Source organism: Odocoileus virginianus, chromosome 7, assembly GCF_023699985.2.
Source record: "Odocoileus virginianus isolate 20LAN1187 ecotype Illinois chromosome 7, Ovbor_1.2, whole genome shotgun sequence".
Lineage (NCBI taxonomy): Eukaryota > Metazoa > Chordata > Mammalia > Artiodactyla > Cervidae > Odocoileus > Odocoileus virginianus.
In genome coordinates, this window is record NC_069680.1 from 76,334,961 (window position 1) to 76,360,844 (window position 25,884).

The following is a 25,884-nucleotide window of genomic DNA, read 5'->3' on the forward strand; positions in this document are numbered from 1 at the left end:
GGTCTATAGGGTGCTATAGGTCATAACAACTATGTTAGCAACTTACTGTCATTTGCAATTACAGGTCACCTCTCACCAAGGTCAACTGCCATTGATAAAGGCCAAGGACTAGTGTAAATAGGGTGAATTTCCTGACACCTGGCTTGAGGCTTCTGAAAGCGCTCCATAGGCTTCCACTACCACACAAGGTCATCCATAGTCCATGCCAGGAGCTGTGTACAGCCTGTAGAACTTCGCTTTCAAGGTGGAAGAATGGTGCTTCCCTTGAAAAGACTTTTTCTCATAAATACATCATATTATGTCAAGCACACAGAACTACATCTGTTAAGTAGAAACACTAAATGGGTGTCACCTATGACTATCTTACCAGCATTGGTATCATCATTATTATGGAATCTGCTCTGCTTGAATAGGGAGCTGGCTGGACAGGGCAGAGTTCTCAGAAATCTGCACCAGGGTGGGAGCAGCTACAAAGGACCTGCAGACCCCTGGGGATCCTGATGCATTACTTTCTGCATACGACCTTCTTGCATGCATTTTGCAAAGAGCATCAGGATAAGAGCTGCTCCTTTGTGAGGTAATTGCCAAGGCACCTTCCTGTCCACAGCCTCCCATGGCCTTTCATCGTAAATGGTTTACATCACCTCAGAGGTTCTGCTGGGTCTTGTCATGAGAGCTCGTCCTTTGCAGTCCCTGCCAGTTCTCACCAAGTCTGCACACAGGCTTAGGTTTAGTTTTTAAGTTTAAAATCTCTGAATGCCAACTGGTAAGACGGGGAGGTGCTTCCTTAATATTCAGCGGTTCCATGCAGTGTTGGCCTTGGGTCATAAGAATAACGGCAAAAAGAGATCCCTGGGGTTATCTGCCCAGCATCCACTCCCTGCCTTCTGGGGCTGAAGGGACACATTTGGGTGGCACTGACCCCCAACCTCTGTTCAGCACAATCTTACCCTCTGGCCATAGAGCATGGTTCAGGTTGGTCCCATAACAGTGAGTGTAATTGTGCTTGCTTCCTGTGGAAGCAAGATGAGTCCTTCATGAGACCAGGGGTGAAGGCTGCTGCTGCCACCTTTCCTTTCCTAAGGGGAGTAGAACTGACTGGAGGACACATGAAAACCTTGAGGCAGCACTGCCCAGAGAAAGGCTGGGAACAGAAGTCACTGCCCCAAGGACCCAGTGTCCCCTGGATGGAGGCCCACACCCTCTAGCATCCCCAGTCAGGAGCCAGCCGAGTCTTCTCCTGGGTAAGACCATCTGAGCTGTCTTTTCTGTCGCTTGGAATCAAAAGGTCCGTAAATAGTATACAGGGCTAGCTATTCATTTAACAGTTGGCAGTTTTATTCATGCTCTTAGTCTGGGGAGATTAATTTGTACCTAGCAGGCTTTTTATGAGGATTAGAAATAAACCCCATCAAGTGTTCCGCCACAGAGGTACATGGGCACTTGGTGAGTAATTATGAGGAATTAGTCCACAGCCGGTATTATCTCACTGAATCCTCATGACAACCCTGAGCTGCAGGGACAAAGCCAAGTTGGTGCCCATTTGGTGGAGAGTGAACTAGTCCCACAGAAGCTGGACAGTCCCACAGAGACTGGTCCCACATCACCAAGTGGCTGGTGGCATGGTTCCAACTGATGCCAAAACTAGGTGGAGGTTATTCATGTTATTCTAGGAATAACCAGATCCCATCACCGTGGTCGTCTTCCCCTTGCATGCCTCTGCCTGAGCCCCAGGGTGGGCGCGGATAAGACAGCACAGTGATGTCCTCAGAGATGCAGGAGCGAGACCAGGAGACAAACACGGGAGCCTGTCGTCCCAGCCCTCACCCACTGGCTTGCTCAGCTGAATGTGGTCACAGGGGAAGACACCTACAAATCAATGCCTATGACCAGAGCTCACTGGACTTTTCAAAGTCAGGAAGAGGCAGAGCAGTTGCAGTCATCTCCAGCCAAGTCCTTTCCGCTTCTCCTTCCATTGCCCTGACTTTTTGCACTATCTACTTCTTGTCCATTTGTGTGACTGCCAATATTCAAGCTCTCACGTTCAGACCCAAGCTCCCCAGCACGCCTGGGCTAGCGTGTGAGTCCCAGAGCCAGGTGGCCTGGGCTGGTAGCCCTACTGTTCCTGCTTTCACTGTTCAGGAGACCTCCCCAACATCCACACACTTTTTGTACTGGTTTCTCATCTGTAGGATGGGGATAATCACAGCAGTCACTCATAGGGTTGTTATGAGGCCAGAATAAGACGGTGAGTGTCCCGTGCTTAGCACTGTGCCTGGCATTTAATAAATGAGGCTTTGTTATTACTTTTAATATGATGACTGCCATCCTCCGGAATCTGCCCTGCCACCATCTTCAGCCTCACCTCCCTGCTGTTCTGCCCTGAATCTCCAAGATTCCTCACCCCACGGACGAAATCCCTTCCCCAGCTGTGCTCTTCTCGCCCCACTTCTATGTGCTGCTGTCCCCTCTCTCTTCTCCTGGAATGCTCTAACTCAAGATTTCAGCCCCAGGAGACCCCAAGACAGGGTTAGGAGTGCCTCCTCTGGGTATCCGTGACAGTTCTGTGGGCCACGGCTTCTGCCACCGTCTTATTTCTCTAGGTCTCCCAGACCTCAAGGTGTGGGCTGGTGTTATTTCATCCTCACTCAGTGGGTCTTACAAGCCTACAGAAGAAACACTCACAAGTATTAACTGAATAATAACAGAACTATTTGCATAGGGCTCACCATTTACCTGTTGGAAGCACTTTATACAGACTAACTCATGAAATCCTCCCAACTCCTTACATGCTAGAGCTATGATTGCTCTCATTTTATCAGAGAGGTTGAAAAATTAGCTAAAGGCACACAGCAATCTATGGCAGAGCTGGCATGTGAACTGAGGCAGCCTGGCCACAGAATCTTTAACCATCACAGCAGACTGCCCTTCACAGAAGGAATAAATGTTTTGTAACACTGCTCCTATTCACTATGCTTCAACTTGCTTCAATACACACGAAGCAAGTAGTCACGTACCTCAGTTTGGAGCACATATCTTTATATTCTCTTTGAAATCACATCTCTGCCTTTTCTCTAAGACCCTAAACAAATCACTTACTAAATCCCATACTTCGATTGTGAGGTATGTTTTAAAATGTTTATAAATCTCTGATGTTTCAGAAGAGACTGCAAAATGCTTTAAACTAAGCTCACAAAACACAGTAAAGCTGTGCCCGTAATTTATCTAATATGTAAAGAGTCTGTTGACCTGACTATCTATCCTTGAGAAAGTGTATGCACCGAAAACATGAAGAAAGCTTGGAAGACTTCAGCTGTAACTGCTATCGGCACAGATAACATAATGCCCATCTTAATTTCTCCCACTTGGAGATACTTTATTATCTCAAGGGCATAAGACGAGTTCAAGCAAAACGTCAGGAAATGCACTGGCCGGGAACTGCTTTTTGTGCCCCCGTCCACCCTCTTGACAACTTTACTGAACTTGAAGAAAGGCACCTGAGTGCGCTGAGGAGGAGGCTTGGTGTGGGAACACATTACGAATCTATGAAACCGGCGGCCTTTCATTTACAATCTGATTTTCTGGAACTTCGGGGTACAGTTTCACAGTGGTCAATTGAGCTTCTCCGGATAGTTAAAGTCTTTCAGAGCCCTGAGATGCTCGCTAAGGTCCAAGTGTCTGCTCCGGGAGAGGGCGATCCGCCATGGGAAAGGAGCGGTCCTCCGGCTCCGCAGGTCAAGGCCACCCTCCCAGGAGACGGCAGTTTCCGACTTCAGGGCCGGCACACATGAAGATAAGATTTGTTTTCCTCCTGTTTGAACTTCTCTCAAAAAGTCAAAGAATTCCCTAGAGTCCCCAAGTTCTGCCCCAGTCGCTTGGCAAGGCCCCTCTCTCAGTGACCACAGCCTCGGGGCCAGAATGTGGCGTCTTCCTGAGGGGCCCTCCCCTGCCCGAGGGTTTTCATTCCTGGCAACTTGCCCTGGTCCTGTGCTCTCTGCCCATTCTCCCTTAGGAGGAAGTGGTCAGAGGACACAGACAGACCTTCATCCCAATCATGGCTTGAGGGGCCCAGCTGCCCACTGCCATAGCACTGACGATGCAGCCCAGAGGTGGGAGCTCCCTGGCACAACAGGGACAGGAAAAAGAAAGGCCTGGGCTACAGAGGCAGAGCACAATTCAGGTCAAGGCCAGTTAAAATGGCAAGGACTGACCAGTTCACAAGAGAGGCCCCGTGGCAGAGATCAGCCTGCACTAAGTCAAATCAGCATGAGGCTCTTAACAGAAAGATGAGTGCAGGTCAGGAGGGCACCCAGGTTTCAGTGGGCAGGGTCCTGGGGCACAGTGAGTAGAGGCAGGTTCTCCTGAGGCAGATCTGTGGGCTGGCCCAACAGGAGACAGGTCGTGGGACGAGCTTAGCTCAGGCACCCAACCAGTCTCACTGACAACCAGCGGGTCAAGGCGGCAGCACTTAACCAGGACTGTGTGCTCATCTCTGACCTCTGGCAGGCTTGCAGGACTGAGGGGAGACCAAACTCTAATGCCCACCGGGCTGGGGTGACATCCTCACTATATTTACAGCATCAGCACCAGCTCGGAATAGATGCAACTGAGGGGGAAAACGAGGGAAGGGAAGGAAGCAGGGCCCAGGCTCCCGCACTGCTTGCTAAGGATTTTTTTTTTTTCCATTTATTTTTATTAGTTGGAGGCTAATTACTTTACAACATTGCAGTGGTTTTTGTCATACATTGAAATGAATTAGCCATGGATTTACATGTATTCCCCATCCCGGTCCCCCCTCCCACCTCCCTCTCCACCCCATCCCTCTGGGTCTTCCCAGTGCACCAGGCCTGAGCACTTGTCTCATGCATCCAACCTGGGCTGGTGATCTGTCTCACCCTAGATATACATGTTTCGATGCTGTTCTCTTGAAACATCCCGCCCTCGCCTTCTCCCACAGAGTCCAAAAGTCTGTTCTATACATCTGAGTCTCTTTTTCTTTTTTTGCATATAGGGCTATCATTACCATCTTTATAAATTCCATATATATGTGTTAGTATACTGTAATGGTCTTTATCTTTCTGGCTTACTTCGCTCTGTATAATGGGCTCTAGTTTCACCCATCTCATTAGAACTGATTCAAATGAATTCTTTTTAATGGCTGAGTAATATTCCATGGTGTATATGTACCACAGCTTCCTTCTCCATTCGTCTGCTGATGGGCATCTAGGTTGCTTCCATGTCCTGGCTATTATAAACAGTGCTGCAATGAACATTGGGGTGCACGTGTCTCTTTCGGATCTGGTTTCCTCAGTGTGTATGCCTAGAAGTGGTATTGCTGGGTCATATGGCAGATCTATTTCCAGCTTTTTAAGAAATCTCCACACTGTTTTCCATAGTGGCTGTACTAATTTGCATTCCCACCAACAGTGTAAGAGGGTTCCCTTTTCTCCACACCCTCTCCAGCATTTATTGTTTGTATACTTTTGGATAGCAGCCATCCTGACTGGCGTGTAATGGTACCTCATTGTGGTTTTGATTTGCATTTCTCTGATAATGAGTGATGTTGAGCATCTTTTCATGTGTTTTTTTGCCATCCGTATGTCTTCCTTGGAGAAATGTCTGTTTAGTTCTTTGGCCCATTTTTTGATTGGGTCATTTATTTTTCTGGAATTGAGCTGCAGGAGTTGCTTGTATATTTTTGAGATTAATCCTTTATCTGTTGCTTCATTTGCTATTATTTTCTCCCAATCTGAGGGCTGTCTTTTCACCTTGCTTATAGTTTCCTTTGTTGTGCAAAAGCTTTTAAGTTTCATTAGGTCCCATTTGTTTATTTTTGCTTTTAAGCAATCTATAGATTCAACGCAATCCCTATCAAACTACCAACGGTATTTTTCACAGAACTAGAACAAATAATTTCACAATTTGTATGGAAATACAAAAAACCTCGAATAGCCAAAGTAACCTTCAGAAAGAAGAATGGAACTGGAGGAATCAACCTGCCTGACTTCAGACTATACTACAAAGCCACAGTCATCAAGACAGTATGGTACTGGCACAAAGACAGAAATATAGATCAATGGAACAGAATAGAAAGCCCAGAGATAAATCCGCGAACCTATGGTCACCTTATCTTCGACAAAGGAGGCAAGGATATACAATGGAAAAAAGACAATCTCTTTAACAAGTGGTGCTGGGAAAACTGGTCAATCACCTGTAAAAGAATGAAACTAGAACACTTTCTAACACCATACACAAAAATAAACTCAAAATGGATTAAAGATCTAAATGTAAGACCAGAAACTATAAAATTCCTAGAGGAGAACATAGGCAAAACACTCTCCGACATAAATCACAGCAGGATCCTCTTGCTAAGGATTTAAGGCTAGATGCTAGATGCAAATTCTGAGAAACACTGGAAAGCTGACCTCTCCACAGCCTATGATGTCCCCTGAGCCATAACCTCTTTCAGTGTCTGAAATGCCAATACTTGGAGCCTTTTCAGGCCATGTGCTTTAAAAAAAAACAAAACATTTTTTTCCTGAGGCATAATTTACTCCCCATAAAATTCACTGATCATAAGCATACAATTTAATAGCTTTAGTAGATGTATAAAGTTGTACAACCAGTTGTGGCAACCTGTATTGCCACAATACAGGTTTAGAACATCTCTGTCACCCTACGAAAGTTTCCTCTTGCCAAATAAATAATAGTGAATATGGTTGAGCCTATGTCTACTGTTTTAAGAAATCACCAAATTGTCTTTCCAAAGTGGCTACACCATTTTACATGCTCACCAGCAAGATACAGTTTCACCACATCCCAGCCAACACTTGACATTGTCATTTTTATCACAGCCATTGTAGTGGGTGTTTAGTGGCAGGACATTATGGTTTTAATGACACTTCTTTAATACTAATGATATGGAACACATTTTCATGAACTTGTTAGTCATTTATATATCTTCTTTAGGGAAGATATATATCTATCTATTCAAATCTTTTTGCTTATTTTTAAAATTGAGGTACAGTTGCTGTACAATACCAACTTTCAGGCATATGACATAGTGATACACATTTTTTAAGGTTATATTCCATTTATACTTATTATAAAATATTGGAAAAAAATATTGGTTATACCCCTGTGTTGTACCATATATCCTTGTAGTATAGTTATTTTATACATAACAGTTTGTACCTTTTAATCCTTTACCCCTATCCTCCTCCTTTCCCTCTCCACACTGATTACCACCAGTTTGTTCTCTATATCTGTGAATCTACTCCTTTTTATTAATATTATATTTACTAGTTTCTTAGTGTTTTGCTAACAATTTAATTTCTTGACTTACTACAGCTTATTCAGATTATAGCTTTATTTTTAAATCAGTTTTGGAAAATTTTTGTTTTCCTAGGAATTTTTCCATTTCATCTATGTTGTCTAATTTGTTAGAATACATTGGGATTACGAGGATTATAACCTTTTAATTTTTATAGGGTTTGTGGGAATTCCTTTTTTCCTTCCTAATTTTGGTAATTGGTTTTTTTCTTTCTCTCTTTTTTATTTTCATGGACAATCTAACTTAAGGTTTGTCAGGTCAACTGGTCTTTACAAAGAACCAACTTTTGATTTCACTGATATTTCTCTTTGTGTGTGTGTGTGTGTGTGTGCGCGCGCGCGCACGCGCACATGTGTTTTCCACGCTATTGATTTCTGTACTAATCTCTACTATGGTCTTTCTTCTACTTCTGATTTCACTCACACTTCTTTTTCTAGTTTCTTATGGTGAAAGCTTAACGTATTGATTTTAGACCTTTCTTCTTTTCTGATCTAGGCATTTAAAGGCCATAAATTTTTATGTAAGCATTATTTTAGCTGCATCCTATAAATTTCGATATGCTGTTTTCATTTTTATTTAATTCAAAATATTTTCTAATTTCTCTTTTGAATTCTTTGACCCATACAGTGTTTAAAAGTATGTTGTTTAAACTTTCAAAACATTGAGGAATTCCCCAGATTTCTTTCTGTCACTGATTTCTATTTAATTCTGTTGTGGTCAGAAGACAGACTTGGTATGATTTCTTACATAAATAAAATACCTAATTTTATAAAGATATGTTTTATGACCTAGTATATGGTCTATCCTGGAGAATGTTCCTAATACACTTGAGAAGAATATATTGTGCAGTCACTGAGCAAATTATTCTTACTTGTCAGGTAAAATTGTTTCATCTTGTGTGTCCTGGTTGATTTTCTGTCTAGGTACTCATCAATTTCTGAGAGTGGAGCATTGAAACTTTCAGCTTTTGTTCTAGAATAATTGAAAATCTTTCAATTTTCTGTTTTTTGCTTCATGTATGTTGAGGCTCTGTAGTTAAGCCCATGTAATGTGTCATATCATCCTGATGAGTTGATCTTTTATAATTAAAAAAACTTCCTTCTTCATCTTTAGCAATATTTCTTGTCTTACATAATATCTTGTTTGATATTAACTACCACCTCTCTTGTTACTGTTTGTATAGAAAAATGTGCTGCTTCTTTCGGCCCTCCATGGATTTAGATAAAAAAATGCACTGTCATTCAAATATGTGTTTCCCCATAGGTAATAAATTGTTTCTCTTTGGTTGTTTTTAAGATTTTTTTTCTTTGCCTTTGTCTTTCATAATTTTCTTCTTACTACCTTTCAGAGTCCTCCTTTGTTGGTCTCTTATATTATTTCCAGAACTGATAGTTATGCTTATTGGCAGGGAAGAAGAGCAGGGAGAAATTGATCTTACCCATCCTGTCTGGAAAAAAAGTCTCAAATTTCTAAATACTCTTGGGTTTGCAATATCTACTATAACTATTGTTACCTGCAAGGTGTGTCCCATCAGCTAAAAGGCTAGCCTCTTAGCATGCCTGTCACTAATGGACACATTCTGTAGAGTAGGGCACAGAACAAGTAGGCATTGGTGGAAGTGGATCAGGAGTGTTTGTAGTCAGAAGGCATCAAGGTGGTTCAGTCCATCTGCCAGTCCCTTCCTACACAGGGGAACAGTCAGCCAGGAGCAGGTGCCAAGCCTCCTCCAGCATGCACATTGGGCCAGCATGAGTCACATGTTCACTGGCCCCTCTGGGAGTGAGAAGCAGAATATGAAATCTGGGAACATGCAAGTGCATGCAGAATACATGTTTTTAGGTCAATCTGTAAACTAATAAGCAGACCTTAAGATAAAGATATGAGTTTAACCAATTTCTTGGTAATATCAAAAGAGTGTAAAATAGCAAAGATTTCACATGGAAAAAGGAAGAAAATATTCCTACCTGTTCTGAGGGCATTTCACCAAATAGTGTCTCACTGTGAAAGGAAAAAGAAATAGAAGACGGTAAATAAATACTACCTTAGATATACATGCCCTAGGAATTACTAGGAAATGTAGGTGGCCAGGTGTTGTCCAGTGTTTGCACTAACCACCTCTCCAGGTTATCTTTGGATGAGGACTACTTTGGATGAGTAGACTCATAGCAAGGACCCCACAGTGACTTGATATCGTTCAACACCTGGATCAAGCCAGGCATGAAGCCGTAAACCTCAGACTTCCTGGTTACATAGCCCCCAATATTCTTTTGCTTTTTTTGGCAAGCCAGGTTGAGTTGGATTCTAACCTGAAGAGTCCTGGAATGACAGAGTCACCCAATCTCAGAGCTCTGCCTTAGTTGGGAGAAAGCGTTCTCAGGGCAACTTGTTTCCACTTAGATGTTCCTCTCTATAAAGTGTGTTTTCATTCTATGATCAAAGCTCTTCCAGGACTGAAAGGAGGCCCTGGGAAAGTGGGAAAGACAGTCTTTTTTTTTTTTGCAATGACATTCTTCATAGTAGGTAGCCTTCAGAAAAAGAAAAAAAAAAATCTAGCTGCAGAGGGAAAATAAGAATGCCTAGGCAGTTATCCTAATAAGTGTTCAATCTAAGCTCACTGTTGAACTTACCTCAAATAGAAGTAAAGCTGAAACAACCACAGGGCCCTGGAGTTGTGTAGAAGAGTGTTACATCAATGGCCCCAACAAATCACACATTAATATATTCTATCTCTCCACATCCTTACGTGACTCCCTCCTACACTGACACCAAGCTTGGCCATGTGATGAGCTTTGGCCAATGAAACATTAGCCAAAGAATCACAAGCGGAAGCATAAAAGGCCCTGTGTTTTGAGGCTCGTGCCCTCTCTCTCTCTCTCTCATTGCAGGGAACTCTTCTGTCACCACACAAACAAGCCTGGCTAGCCTACTGGAAGATGAGACCACACGGAACAGACATAAGACATCCCAGTTGAGGCCCCAAAGCAGCCAGGCCCCAACTGCCCCACCAGCAGGCTGAAGCTGCATAAGTGATCTAGTTGAGGCCAGAAGAACTGCTCAACTGAGTCCAGTTCACCTTTCTGATCTGCAAATAAAACAGTTATTTCAAGTTCCTACACTTGACGTGATCTGTGATGGAGGTGACCAATGCAGGCTCCATACCAGGATGACAGATTCTCAGCTTTCGGGAGTTTTTTTGGTTTATCTGACCCAACGCCTTGTTAGTAACTGAACTCTTTCTGGATTGTGTTTACTAAATACCTACTATTTGCTGGATAATTTATAGTTGCAATAATAATAAAATCATAGTTCATATTTATTGAACTCACCATGTCTTCCTGGCACTATCCTAAGCTTACTATACGGGTCAGTGGTCTTTAGTCTGGGGCTTGCATACCCCTGGAAAGAATAGTTTTAAGGACATCATTTTCTGGATCCTCACCTCCCATGTTATTCTTTCCTTAGAATTAATTTCCCTGGAACTTGCCCTAGGTCTAGCTGTATTCCTTTCCCTCGCTCCCTGTTAAATGAGCCTTTCTACTTCATAAAATCAAGGCATTCCTTTCACCCATCCTGACTTGTACTACAGAGACCTGTCCTGGGGCTAAAAGCCAGTGGGCACATCAGTGGCCTCAATGAATCAGTAAATGATTTGGACTATTGGTGTCAGTGTTGAGAAAGTGAATGACTAATGACTGGGCACATAAACTTTTCACTAGAGGAGAGGTTTCCAATATTTTGCTTTCAACAAGGATTGAAATATGAGCTAATCCAGTCATCAGCTGGTAGAGAATTAAAATCATTTTCCATGATAGATCATTATGACTTTTGACATATAACTTGAAAGCAGTTTAAAGTATTGAGTAGTGCAAGGAAACTTCATCCATTCCTGCCTCTTTTCATACTGAGATTTTGCAGAGCTAACATCTATTAAAAATACAGGAATAGAAACGATGCTGAATTCTATTACTAAGTAAATACATACAAGGCTATATGAAGTAAAAATAAAAATTCATTTCCAATAACATTTTACTTCTTGTGATTATTAATTATTTATCTAAACTTATAATATATTTATCTGGTTTTGATTAGTTTTATATTTATTTTCTAAATCTTTACTAATCATGCAGTATTTACTGAGAACTCTATCCAGAAAAAAGTTTAACACCTACAGACTTGTGGAATAAGGATATTTTTAAAACCTTCATGCAAAATTCTATACACATACTATTTTACAGAAAAATATAACTAGACCTCGCTTGGAATCTCCCTTAAACATGCATAGCATAATCATTACTGATGACATAACTGCATCACCTGTCTTAGCTAGGGGTCCCCAGAAGCAGAGTCTGTCTATAAGACCAGGATTCAAGTGCAGAGTCTATGTGGGAAGGAATCCTGGGAAACCCACTGGCAAGTGAGGAAGTGAGACCAGGAAGAGAGGAAAAACAATAAAGCGTGGTTCTGGAGCCAGTCTCCACCATGGGTCATAGCTTAGTACCCAGGGCTCTTGACTCAAAGGCTCTCTGGTGCCAGACAAGGCAACCCCTGTGCATAGAAGCAGAAATTCAGGATGTGGTGCTTTTAAATGGGAACTTGTGATCTTCCGGACTCTGAGGACTCTAAAAGGAAGGGCTGTTTCTCTTACTTCTTCTAACAGGAAGATACCTGGGAGCCCGAGGTTCTGGCCACCTTTCTCTGCCTCCTCAGCTCAGGCCACACAATACCCACTGCATGGCTAAGGCTCCCAAATGACACATCCAGGCTGAAGGCCATCATCCCCCCTGGGCCTGTCCCTGTCACGGGTAATTAGGGATGGAGGTAGCCATGCCCCCATCCTGCCAGTCCCTGTAGCAGTGTTAGGGCCTCTGAGGTCTGTCCCTGAAGGTTTGGCCAATCTGCTCTAAGGCTACCATGTCCAGGTGAGGGCTAACCCCAGCCTGGACATGGTCTTACCTGGGTTACAGGATGCCAGCCTGCAGGTGGCAAGCTCCAAGTTGCTGCGGGAGCTATGAGTTGCTGTCTAGGAAGGACCTCAGCAACAACCGCATGGAAGGCTGAAGGGAAATTCCTTGGCAAGGTCAGTCCCCAGATGGCTGAGGTTTTCTTGAACAGAAACACAAAGGCCGAGGATGGGACTGGGCTTGGGCTCTACCACTCCCTTGTTTGGGGACTTGGACAAGCTCCCCAGCTGTGTCCTTGGTCAAAAGGGAGCAACAAAGGCTGTTGTCTGGGCTGGCAGTAAGGATTCGTGAGAATGTGGAGGGATCAACAAGGGGTCTAGCCTGCAGTGGGTAGTCAGGCCAAGCCCTCGACAGCTCACAGGGTTTCAGACGCTGTGTGCAGGTACACACGAGGCCATCTAGGCCCACTCCCAGGGGGTTGAGGGCAGCTAAGACCTGGGTCCCCAGTGGCTCTTTGAGAGGCCTGGAGTATGTGTTCTGGTCTGGCTTGTTGACTCTGGAAAAGAAGGACTTCTATTGAACTACCTATGGCTCCTGCCTACAACCTACCAGGACTTGCAGCTCCAGGCAGATTTCTCCATTACGCCCCTGAGCCCAGGAACAGATGCCTTTACAGCAAAACAGGCTTGGGGACTGCCCATGTGGCATCCGAACTCCAGCAGCTGGGAGCAAAGCAGCTGGGAGACAAAGCCACTTGCCCACCATTTGGTGAACAGCTGTCATCTGCCTAATTCCAAGGAGAATGGGTCAGAGGCATGGTCCCTGCCTTGCACGCTATCCGCCTGGAGGGAGGCAAATACATTTGCACATGTGCAACATGCGCCATGAGCTCATCAAAGTCATCAAGGGTTTGCAACAGGAGAAAAGCTTAGACACCGTGGAGAAGGTGGGCACAGCCATGGAGGGGGGCACCTGGGGCGCAGAACCTTCACACCAAGCACGGTGGGCAGCGCACGGGCTGCAGAAGACGTCTGGCTCTATCTCCGGTGCTTCGGGGCTCTGTGCTCCTGTCCGGGTCATCATCACTCTTCTCCACTTTACTCAGGCCCTGGAGGCTGACCTCTATGCACTTCCCTCTGGCTTCAGGTCTGGGTGGCAGGACCAAAGGAAAGCATCCCTGGGACGTGTAAAGGAGGAGGGCAGGGAGGGGCTGAGGAGTACAGGCTCCTGGCTCACTCCCTGCTCCCGCCTGGTTTGGCCTGGCTGAATCCTTCTTCTAAGGCTCCTAGTAGTGACAACTCTCTGAAAGCGCAGCTCTCACAAATTCCAGAACCTCTCCTTCTCTTGTCCCCTAAGGTCCAGGGTAGAAACAACATCCCATGGGTGTTGGTCCCCGAGGGCCTCCCTCTCCGTTTCTCCCTGGTTCGCTTAGCCCTGCCTGCACCTCTGCAGAGAATCCCCTCTAGAAATGCTGCTCGGTGTCCCTTTATTTTCCCCTTAAGCCATGAGCACCAAATGTAATACTTGCCAGTTTTATGAACTTAGGCTAACAGTAATCATTATTATATATATTAATAACTATACCCACATGTCATCATAAATACAGGATACTTACAGGGAACCAGAATGTGTTAAGGGTTTCATTTGTGGTTTTTTTAACTTAATCCTCACAACAATGCTATGAGACTGATATACTACTGTACTCCTCACTATTTAGATGGAGGTGAGGCATGGGAGGGAAGAAGACATCAGATAGGAAGTGAAGAGTCGTCACTGAACTGGAGTTATTTTAATTCCAAAGCCCCGCTGTTACCCAGGTCATCTCTGGGAGCTGCAGTGTCCCCATCTATTTCAGAAATTCCTAAGTGGGAGGGCACAGGAAGGGTATTTCAGAGGAAACACACAGGAGCTGGTAGAAACGTGTCATGGAGGCTTGGTGAGAGGAGGGGGCTAGAGAGAGAAAGCAGGCAGTATTCATAGGGAGATTAGAGTCAGAGCCACAATTACTGCAATCACTAAAGGAGAAAGATTAAAGCAGGAAGGGGCTGAAGACAGAATCCAGGGGACATGGACAGCAACAAGGAAGGAGGCAGAAGGAAGTGAACGCTCAGACTGGACAGGAGGGAAGGGAAGCCTTTCTAATCCCTGCCAGACACAGTGCCGATGCTGTAATTAAATTAAGAACACACAGCAATATTCAGTCTAAAGAAGACGGTGTCCATCCCATGTCATTTAATAAATAAGAAAGCCAAAGTTCAGAGTGCATTAGGAATGTGTCTAAAAACCCAGTCTTAAGTAGCAGAACCAGAATCAAACCCAGGGTCATCTGCCCCCACAGCCTCTTCTGGGAGGAAGAGAGAGGTGAGGGCGCTCAGAAACCACAGAAGGAAGGGCTTTAAGAAAAGGGGGAAGTGCAATGATGTCAACAGTGGTTACAGTTGATTTTAGCAGAGTCTAAGGGAGACATACCTCCCCCACTTGCTTTGCTTGCCAGTCATAGGTAAATAACCCCTGACTCAGGATGCGTTTTTCAACCAAAGTGATACTTTGCCCAGCCATCTTCTGTCTGTCTGTGGTTTGCTTGTGCTCTCACTCCAGACATGACTTTATCCATTCTCTTACCTCTGGATTTCCTCTTGCTAAAGACAGACTGCCAGATGATGGTTAGGGTGAAGAGTAGAACACTGAGAATCCCCACACAGCACACGAGCACAGCATACACGTAGAGATCTGAAAGGCAGGAACACGAGGGTCACTGCCAGGACAGGCCACACCAGAGCAGATGCTCCAAATAAAAAAAACTTCACACATTATCAAAATTCAACTCAAAATGAACGATATGCCTAAATGTAAAGTAGACACAAGAAGACTTCTGGAAAAAGAGAAGAAAAATCTTTGAGATCAAGAACTAAGCAGAGAATCTTTAGACTTAACACCAAAGCATTACTCAAATAAGGAACACTTATTAAATTGGATTTCATCAAAATTTAAAACTTGTGTTCTATAAGTATCCATATGAAGAATGAGATAACCCATACACCTATCAGAACAACCAAAATAAAGCTAAGATGATAATAGATGCGGACGAAGATACGAATAAATTGGGTCACTCAGACCTTGCTGGTGAGAATGTAAAATGGTACAGCCACTTCTGAAAACAGTTTGGTGGTTCCTAAAAGGACACACCAACAACTACCATGCAACTCAGCGATCACTTTCTGGGGGCACTTGTTCAGAGTAATGAAAACTTAAGTTCACACAAAAACCCGGCTGTGTATGTTTGTAGCAGTTTTATTCATAATAGCCCCAAATTGGAAACAGCCCAGATGTTCTTCTATGGGTGAATGGTTAAACAGTGCTCCATCCATACCATGAAACACTTTTCAGTGATAAAAGGGAACAACTCTTAGCACAGAGCTATACTAAGTGAGAAAAAAATCCCCCCAAATTACATACTGTATGATTTTATTTACACAAAGCTTTTTGGAGTGACAAAAATGGTAGCAATGGAGAACAGATTAGTGGTTGCCAGGGGTTAAGGAGGGAATGGGTGGGAAAAATATGGGTCTTGCTATCAGGGAGACTCATAGCGAATATTCTGTATCTCAGCTGTATCAGTGTCAATATCCTGGTTACAATGTTATACTACAGTTTTTCCAGATAATGCCTTGAGAGAAACTGGATAAAAGGGTGAAACTGGTCCAAGGAATCTCTCTGTATTACTTATTAGAAATATACATCAATCTACAAATATCTCAAAATAAGTTTGCTTTACAGTCCAAAGATTAAATCATGTTCATATCTATCTTAAACCAGGCTGCTATAACAAAATACCAAAGACCAGGTGAATTAGATGACAACAATTTATTTCCCACTCTTCCAGCGACTAGAAAACCCAAGATCAAGGCACTGGCAAGTCCATTGTCTGATAAGGACTCTCTTCCTGGTTGGAGATGTCTTCTCCTGGTATCCTCACGTGGAGGAGAACAGAGAGAGAGCAAGTAAGCTCTCACAGGTCCCTTCGAATAAAGACACTAATCCCATTCATGAGGGCTCAATGCTCACGACCTCATCACCCCTGGCGCCCCCTCCCCCCGAAATCCTTACCTCCTGATACCATCACATTAAGGGTTAGGATTTCAATATACAGATTTTAGGGACACAAACATTCAGCCCATAACAGTATATACAGTCATTTCTTTTTTTTATTTTTTAATTTTTTTTTATTAGTTGAAGGCTAATTACTTTACAATATTGTAGTGGTTTTTGTCATACATTGACATGAATCAGCCATGGATTTACATGTATTCCCCATCCCGATCCCCCCTCCCACCTCCCTCTCCACCCGATCCCCTCTGGGTCTTCCCAGTGCACCAGGCCCGAGCACTTGTCTCATGCATCCAACCTGGGCTGGTGATCTGTTTCACTATAGATAATATACATGTTTCGATGCTGTTCTCTTGAAACATCCCACCCTCGCCTTCTCCCACAGAGTCCAAAAGTCTGTTCTATACATCTGAGTCTCTTTTTCTGTTTTGCATGTAGGGTTATCATTACCATTTTCTAAATTCCATATGTATGTGTTAGTATACTGTAATGGTCTTTATCTTTCTGGCTTACTACACTCTGTATAATGGGCTCCAGTTTCATCCATCTCATTAGAACTGATTCAAATGAATTCTTTTTAATGGCTGAGTAATATTCCATGGTGTATATGTACCACAACTTCCTTATCCATTCATCTGCTGATGGGCATCTAGGTTGCTTCCATGTCCTGGCTATTATAAATATACAGTCATTTCTTAAACTCCAGTGATCAACTTATTCATCAATCTGATTGATAAAATGCCCAAACTGCCCAGAAATTGAAAGGGAAACCGGAAGCATTATCTAAAGCTTGTACAAAGCAGAAATAAAGTGAAAATGAAAGTGTTAGTCACTCAGTCATGTCCGACTCATGTCCGGTCTTTTCTACAGACCCGTCTGTCCATGGGATTTCCCAGGCAGGAATATTGGAGTGAGTTGCTGCAAGAAATTAAAGAAGACCTAAATAAATGGCAAGATATAACACGTTTATGAATTATATGTCTCCACATTTTGTGATGTCAATTTTTCCAAACCAATCAGTAAGTTTGGTGGTGGTGGTGGTTTAGTTGCTAAGTCATGTCCAACTTTCGCAACCCCATGGACTGTGGCCCACCAGGCTCCCCTGTTCATGGGATTTCCCAGGCAAGAATACTGGAACAGGTTGCCATTTCCTTCTCCAGGAGATCTTCCCAACTCAGGGATCGAACTCCAGTCTTCCACACTGCAGGAAGCTTCTTTACCATCTGAGCTACCAGGAAAGCTCACAAAGCAAAAAGCTGCAGATATTCAAACTTAGTAAATGTTTGAACTTATTAAAAATGCTTCTCTGCTGACTTGAATGTTTTTAGCCAACAGACATATTCAGCCTGGAATCAAGATCAGAATCAAGCTGGAATCAAGATTGCAGGGAGAAATATCAATAACCTCAGATACATAAATGACACCACCCTTATGGCAGAAAGTGAAGAGGAAATAAAGAGCCTCTTGATGAAAGTAAAAGAGGAGAATGAAAAAGCTGGCTTAAAACTCAACATTCAAAAACCTAAGATCATGGCATCTGGTCCCATCACTTCATGGCAAATAGATGGGAAACAATGGAAACAGTGACAGACTTTACTTTCTTGGGTTCCAAAATCACTGCAGATGGGCAGATGGTGACTGTAGCCATGAAATTAAAAGTTGCTTGCTCCATGGAAGAAAAGCCATGACAAACCTAGACAGCATATTAAAAAGCAATGACATTACTTTACCAACAAAGGTCCATATAGTCAAAACTATGGCTTTTCCAGTAGTCACGTATGGATGTGAGAGTTGGACCATAAGGAAAGCTGAGTGCTGAAGAATTGATGCTTTTGAACTGTGGTGTTGGAGAAGACTCTTGAGAGTCCCTTGGACAGCAAGGAGATCAAACCAGTTAATTCTAAAGGAAATCAGTCCTGAATGTTCATTGGAAGGACTGATGCCGAAGCTCCAATAATTTGGCCACCTGATGCAAAGAACTGACTCATTGGGAAAGACCTGATGCTTGGAAAGATTGAAGGCAGGAGGAGAAGGGGACAACAGAAGATGAGATGGTTAGATGGCATCACTGACTCGAAGGGCATGGGTCTGAGAAAGTTCCAGGAATTGGTGATGGACAGGGAGACCTGGTGTGCTGCAGTCCATGGGGTTGCAAAGAGTCAATACGACTGAGTGACTGAACTGAACTGATATTCAGCCTGCTCCTAAGTACAAGAGATATAATCATGAATATCCAAATGTCTTCTCGTCGAGAAATCAGAGGGCTACATGGTACCCGAACCACAGAAATATATGCCCGGTACCAGAAACACACAGAGGAGGGACCCATCCAGCTTGGAGAGGTTTGGAGGGGCTTCCCAGAAGACTGGACCACTGTGGTAAGCTGTAGTTAAAATAACACAGAAAATGCAAAAATGCAGAGAGAGAATAAAAGCAGAAAAAGAAAGAGAGAAACAAGTCATCAGCCATCCATCACTCTGAGGTGCTACACTTTATGATGTATATGCATATAGTTTTAAGATCATAACTGTTTTATACCTTGCTTTTTATTTTATCTCATTTTCTCACTAGGGTCTCTTCAAAAAGTTATTTTAATTTTGAAAAATATGATAAAAGTTTCTGCCATTTATACATCATCATGAGTGACTTAGTATCTTATCATTGGCTACTCAAAGTGTTCCTAACTTCCTTATAAGAAATGATTCTAAGATGAGTATTCATAACCTTAAAACTTAATGACTCTCACATTGTGTTCTCAAGATTTAAGTTCCTGGACGTGGAATTGCTGAGTTGGCAAGAATGCACATTTATAAAGCTATTAGGACATGGAGAAGCAGCTGGTTAAGTGCTGAAGCTGAAAAAGCAAGCAGTAAGCCTCCTGGAGTGGCTGGCTTGCAGGGAAGTCTGGAGAAGCAGATAAGGTTATGGTCAGGAGAAAGAAGGGGAAATGGGACAGAATCACACATCTCAGGGTCCCCAGGAGGCCCTAGGTAGTCCCATCCTTGGAGAGCCTCCCTTGGACTCAGGCTCAGCCAGGATATTCACCTAAGCTAGCTTGAGTTAGCGTCTTAGAAGGCAACTTCGAAGCCTAGACTAAAACATAAGCTAAGTGTCAATAGAAAGGGGCTTTCCTGGTGGCTCAGAGGGTAAAGAATCTGCTGGCAATACAGGAGACCTGGGTTCAGTCAACAGAAAGAACAGCAGGACAAGGTTGCTGGGGAAGGGAGCACTTACACTAATATTTAGGAAGAAGGGCAGGTGAGTGCGAGAGAGAGAGAGTATCCTACAAATGGAGCGGGAGCCAGGCGCAGGAGTCGAGGAGGACCAAGCGAGAGCTGTAGAAGCCAAGAGAGTAGAATGTCGTAAGAAAGCTTCCCCAAAAGCATCCAGTGCTCTTGGAAACCACCCTTGGGTTTTCCCACTAGGAAGTTACTGGAGAAGTCCTGTAGGAAAGCCCCTTTAGTAGGATGGTGGGGACAGAGCCAGATAACTGGAGTCAAGGAGCTAGTGGGGTATAAGGAGACTGAGACAGACACAGAGAAAACTGTCTCCTGTAAGTGAGATCAAAACTGCCTTTCTAAAGAGATGCCTGTGTCTCAGATGTTTGGGCTTTGCAGCTTAATTCAGTAGAGAACTCTGCACGTGGGCAGTTAGGGGGACAAGCTTGGGCTTCCATTTAACACGAAATTCCAAGGGAGAGAGCAGAGGTCACAGCCTGAGACTCATGACAGGATACAGGACAGGCCAGAACATGAATAACATATGGCCAGTCCTGGATTCACACACTGTTGAGCAAACTATTCCGGGAACAGGACTACAGAGCCATTTCTGGCTCTAGAGGCTGGGAAACAAATGCAGTCAAAGTGCCAGGCAGACAGAACGCGGGCAGGTGGGTGCAGCACCTGTCTCAAAAGGATTCCGGAGACTCGGGCCCCAGGAGCAAAAGGCAAGGGCAACTGGGCTTCAGGATTGGAATGGAGAGAAGAACTTTCTTCCTTATGTTTCTGTGTCGATGGAGCAGAGCGACCTGAGTCACGAGTTCCCCTCTTTATCAAGATGGCATCTCTGGTTTCAGGACTGCCGGAATCAAAGAGGGATGAGGTCGCAGGGAGACTCTCCCACCAGCGTTCCCCCAAACCTATTGCAGACATCTGTGGCACACTCTCAGGCAGGAGGCAAAGGGCTCCAGGAGGCCCACATGACAGTTTCAGATCACAGCCTCCTCAACGTGCACAGAGGGGCTCTCCACAGGCAGCCACGGCTACAGAGTCATAAAACATCTGGCCAGTCCGGAAGGCTCAGCTGCACCGCCAAGCACAGAGGCCCTCCGGGCTGTGGACACTGGCCAGCAGGCACCAGCCACCCTCACGTGGGTCCCCACAGGCTTAGCACGGATCATGCCTGCTCTATTGTATTCTCAAAGCCACAGGAACATTAAACAATATCACCTTGTAGGAGGACAAAAAGCTCAAGAACACCTGAGGTTTCCCTGGATTGGGTAGCACCCCAGGTTGCTGGTTTTTCCCTCTGTTTTCAAGCCTTCCTTTGCTGCATAAAGGCAATCTCCCTGCTGGAACTACTCAGAACACTAAAACCACCTCCCCTGTCTTTCTCGGAAAACAAAGGTTAAACCCTGAGCCATCTGAAACGCCAGCACAAGTGGCTAAGACTCCAGGATAGTTTTTGCCAGCAAGCTAGAGCCAGTGTTCCCCGGGTGCCACAGTAGGGCTCCAGATGCCGTTCTCAGGCTGGATACTGGCCCAAAGTTGCCCGGTCTTTCACCTTTTCCTTTTATATAAACGCCTCTCTCATTATAAATGTTAGCTCACAGGTTGTAAAACTCGGGCCAGGCCAAACAATGCTTGTCTGGAGGCTGAATCCTCACCTTCAGGTTCAAGCTGAACAAAACATCTACACTTAACGAAATCCAGGCTTAGCTTTTCAAATACCACATACACCTGAACACTCAAAATAATTCTAAAAATCTTGCTATGTTCTCCGAAATCACTTGCAGTTTCATCTTCTGCTGCTGGACTTCCAAAGACACCAACGTTTTTGTTAGATTCAATTGCAAGCCGCCATGCAGAAAGTTGTCTCCCCACCGCCCCTAGCCCAGGCCTCCCTGAAGCAGATGGTGGGGCCGGCAGGCGGGTGTGATGTGCACGCGGCAGGGAAGCCAAGATGTGGTGCAAAGTGTGTCTGCATGCCAGCTCCCATCCGTTCAGAAAGCCAGGCCACGCCAGGCCAGGCCAGGCAGAGCAGTCCCCATGAAAGGCAACCTGCGCACCTGTTGCCGGGCAACCATGAGCCTGTCTGGAGTATTCAGCACTGCTTTGAAACCCAGTGACCCCAGCATTCCTCAGCACAGGGAAGGAGCTCAACTCCCCCCCCGGGCCATTGAATCCAGAAAATTAATGTCCATCCTCTGTATTTCCAGGGCAAGTACAAATCCCTATTTTGCAGTTCTGGGGAGAAAACCAGGTACTTCTACTCATGTTTTTACCCAGCCAGTAATAATATCTTGCTTGGGGAGAAATACCTGAGCTATAGCCCGGAGGGATTTTAACTTACTCCAGCATCTCACCAAGAGGCCTGACAATGCTTTTTTTGTGGTGCAGGCATGCAGCCAGGCCGAGCTGAGTCCCAGGAGGACAGATATCCGTCCTCAAGCGCTGCCGCTGCTCTCCCATGCAGAAACAAAAGGGCAAAGGCCTGGGATCAGACGCCAGCAAGTTTCAGCTGTACCCCTGACCTCGTCAACACTGTGGCTGGACTAAAAAAGCAAAACCCACAGATGCTGCTGCTGCCGAAATCACAGGGAAAGAGCGCCTTGGACACAGCTGCTCTGAGGCAGGATATACACTGAGAATTCCAGTCCTGCTTTTCTGTAGAAACCGAATTCTCTGTGTGGAAAAGACAGTGCACCATGAGTTATAGATTTTGTTAGAGTTAGACTGAGAGTAACCCTGGTATTCCATAGCTACACATGAACTAAAAAGTAATCATTAATTATACAAAATGTTTTAGAGATTCGGATTGTGCAGCAAGGTGTGTGTGTACAGACTTTTAAATGCTACAGTCTCTCCAAATATATAAAGTCTTGAGTTTGGGGCCATAGTATTTTCAAACAGTCCTCAGATCACTTGCACCAAAACACCTCAAGCCCTGATGAAGTGCAAATTCTTTGATCTCTTCCTAAATGTAATAATCAGATTCTTGGCAGGGGTGGGAGTGGGGGGCAACCCAAAGTCTGGGTTACTAACAACACCCCCCAAGATATCCTTATGCATCTGATGATACACAGGGCTCCTACTGTCACGTCTGCCAGTGACCTATCTTAGAGAGCCCCCAGGGTAACTCCAGACGCCCCCCCTTCCCAGTGCCTGGGTTACAGGCAGCCTCAGAATATGGGCACATCAATTCCTTTTTCTACTGCTTCACTCTGTGAGGATGAAAGTCACACAGCTCTTTGCTAACAAATAGGCATTCACTGAACGAAAGGCTAAAGGAGGGAACTGCAGATTATTTTACTTGGAGAAGATCATTAAATTCAGAAAAAGCCATCTACAAAATGTGCAGAAGAAAAGGCATGGAATACAAAGAATTACTGTTACAGTAAAGTGTAACCTGAGAAATGCAATATTTATGACTTCAAAATGAAACAATCCTAATGGCCTACCTGAGTGACACTTTATGGCTTGCAAACCAGGTTCATAATTATGGCTACATTTTTCTTAGGGAGACAGTTCCTCAAGTCACTGTTATTAACTAGCTATTGGAAGAGGTAGGTTTGAATCCAAATGCACTCTCCCATGAGCCTGTTCTCATATCCACTGAATTAACAAAAGGTGATGGTGAAGTCCCAAGGAACACAAGTCTCCTTAGATCCTTTTCGCAAGGTTCATGCATCATCAAAAAATGCAATGCCTTCACAAGATGTAATCCTTCACAATTTCCTGATCACACCTTAACATTAATCTGTGTTGGTTTTTTTTTAACTCATCAAAGGTTCTGCCTGAGAACTCACAAAGTACATTCTTTCATTGCTTATGGTCATACTCTTCAACCACTATACAATAATTTCTGTGAGCTGTCCATACTCTAAGGCCATATACTTTCTCAACCTTGGCACTCTTGAATTTTGGGGCCAGATAATTCTTTGCTGTCAGGGCTGACCTGTGCATTGTAAGACCCAATAGATTCCAGTAGCACCAAAATGTTATTGTGGCAACCAAAACTGTACCCAGACATTGGAAAATGTACCCTAGAGGGACAAAATTACCTCCTGTTGAGAATCACTGCTCTAAAGCTCCAGTCTGAGTATACAAAACCTAGGTTTCTCGGGATAATGCCCCCAGAGACTCTGATTCCATAAGCACGGGTGGCACAGAACACAGTGCATTTATAACAGCCTCCCTACCAAGTGTGCTGATGCTGATGTGATGTTGATGCTGCTGGTCTGGAACCAGTTTTGGGAAACATCTCTTTAGGGCCATGGCTGCAGGCTGGCATCTCATAAAGAACTTCTAACAAGTTCCAACTTAATCAAAATCTCTAGAGATGTGGTTCAGGCAACAGTGTTTTTTAAGCTCCCAGGTTACTCTAACATGGGTTGAAAATCACTGACTTAAGGTTTACAAATGTTTCCAGAATTCCAAACTCTTAAGAAACCTGAGATAAAATTAGTCACAGTAGATGTAATGTGCCTTTTTATATCACTTACAGGTCTCTCCTTAATATCACGTAGGAGTAGGAATCTTGAAGAAAAACAAATACCACCAAATTATGCAGATTGGAGCTTTCAACTCTATTCTTTCAAAATCTGTGGACTGATACCTCCAGGGATTCCCATCCTACTCCTGACTATGTTTAAAGCAAGAAAACCATTTGATGTTAGGAAAAAACTAAGAAGTCAGGGTCCTTTCTTCTTATTCTATTCATTTCCTATTATCTAAAAGTGAGGCTGCATCTTATAATAAAGAAGTAAGTAAGAATTACCTTCAAAAAATGCCCAGGTCTCTTTCTTTTTCTCAAAGGATGAATCTTCAGAAGATTTGAGGGAAATCACTATAAGACAAAAAAAAAAAAAAAATGAAACTGCATAGCATGAAGTGAAGTAGTTTATGAACCTGGCCCATCTCAGTCCAAAAGATTATATCATATGGGGTACATGGCACTTACATTTATAAAGTAATTTTCACATTTGCAAATACCACATTTAATTGTCACAACTCACATGCCAGGGGAAGGTACAATGACTTACATATAATAAGTAAGAGACCAGAGAAGGGAATTAAGTTTTTGGTATTCAGTTCAGTAGAAGACCTACTCACCCCATATATTAATACTTACTACATCTTCCCAAAATGTAGTGCACTTGCTGAGTATCTCTAGAGAAGCCTGAGGTCTTCTGATGACACAGGTCGGCGCTCTGAGCACCGTTCTCCATGTAAGACAGTCACACAGCAGCATGCATCTGATTTTGAGATTATTTTGTCTGCTTTCAGTCAGCGGTTAAGCACTGAATTCACTGTGCCTGCTTTCAATCATCAGGAAACACAATGGAGTTACAGGACTTCCCTGCTGGCTCAGACAGTAAAGAATATGCCTGTAATGCAGGAGACCTGGGTTCGATCCCTGTGTCGCGAAGGTCCCCTGGAGAAGGGAATGGCTACCCACTCCAGTATTCTTGCCTGGAGAATTCCATGGACAGAGGAGCCTGGCGAGCTATAGTCCATGTGGTTGCAAAGAGTTGGACATGACTGGGCAACTAACACTTTCACTACTTTTTCAAACCTTGAATGTAATACTAAAGAGTCTAGAACCATGGAAAGTTTCCATGTACAGGGGTAATCTAAAAATTAACCTAATGGAAAAGTATAAATGTCAGGGGATGAGAGATGAGAACTTTGAGATGAGGGAAACGTTCAGTGCCTGCACCACATACAGATCTGCCACTGCATGTTTGCTGAGCATGTGAAACGTGATGTGTCTGCATGGGACTAAGGAGCTGAATTTGTAACTGTATTTCAATTTAATTAATTTAAGTTTAAATAGTTACATGTGGTCATTGGTTACTGCATTGAAGAGTTCTACAGAAGAGAATCTAGGACCCAAATAAAAAGACAAAGGGGGTTGGAATAAAAATTGAATTAATATGAGAGGAAAGGAATATGGCAGGGATGGTCTAAAATTTTAACTCTATTTATTGCTCCTCCCTCAAACTTTTATATTATTATTGCCGTGGTTTCCAAATCTGAATTTTCCATCTTTATTTTTCTCCAGGTCTTGGGTGGGTATTTCCTATTGATCTACCACACAGATCACTAATCTTCTCTTCACCTGTGTCTAAGCTGCTCTTAAACCCATCTACTAAGCTTAACATTTCATTTATGGTATTTTTTTTTCAGTTATAGATCATTCACTTAATTCTTTTTTTGATAAAGCCTATGCTCTCTGATGAATTTCTCCAGCATGTCATCTAATTTTTCAACCATATTAATTGTATTATTTTACATACATGCCTGATAACTTTCACATCTG

At 43.7% G+C, this 25,884-nt stretch overlaps 1 protein-coding gene across 2 annotated transcripts in view; it reads right to left on the reverse strand.

Annotated features, from left to right (window-relative positions):
• Positions 1–25,884, reverse strand: part of VSTM4 (V-set and transmembrane domain containing 4) — an 81,221-nt gene that overhangs the window by 31,674 nt on the left and 23,663 nt on the right. Inside the window, exons 3-5 of one of the 2 annotated variants that reach the window (XM_070471009.1) lie at positions 24,340–24,408; positions 14,857–14,964; positions 9,298–9,331 (exon numbers count right to left, since the gene is read on the reverse strand). In XM_070471009.1, the coding sequence (XP_070327110.1) occupies positions 9,298–9,331; positions 14,857–14,964; positions 24,340–24,408 (211 nt within the window). The remainder of the gene's footprint in view (positions 1–9,297; positions 9,332–14,856; positions 14,965–24,339; positions 24,409–25,884) is intronic. The other variant, XM_070471010.1, reaches the window with a different exon arrangement.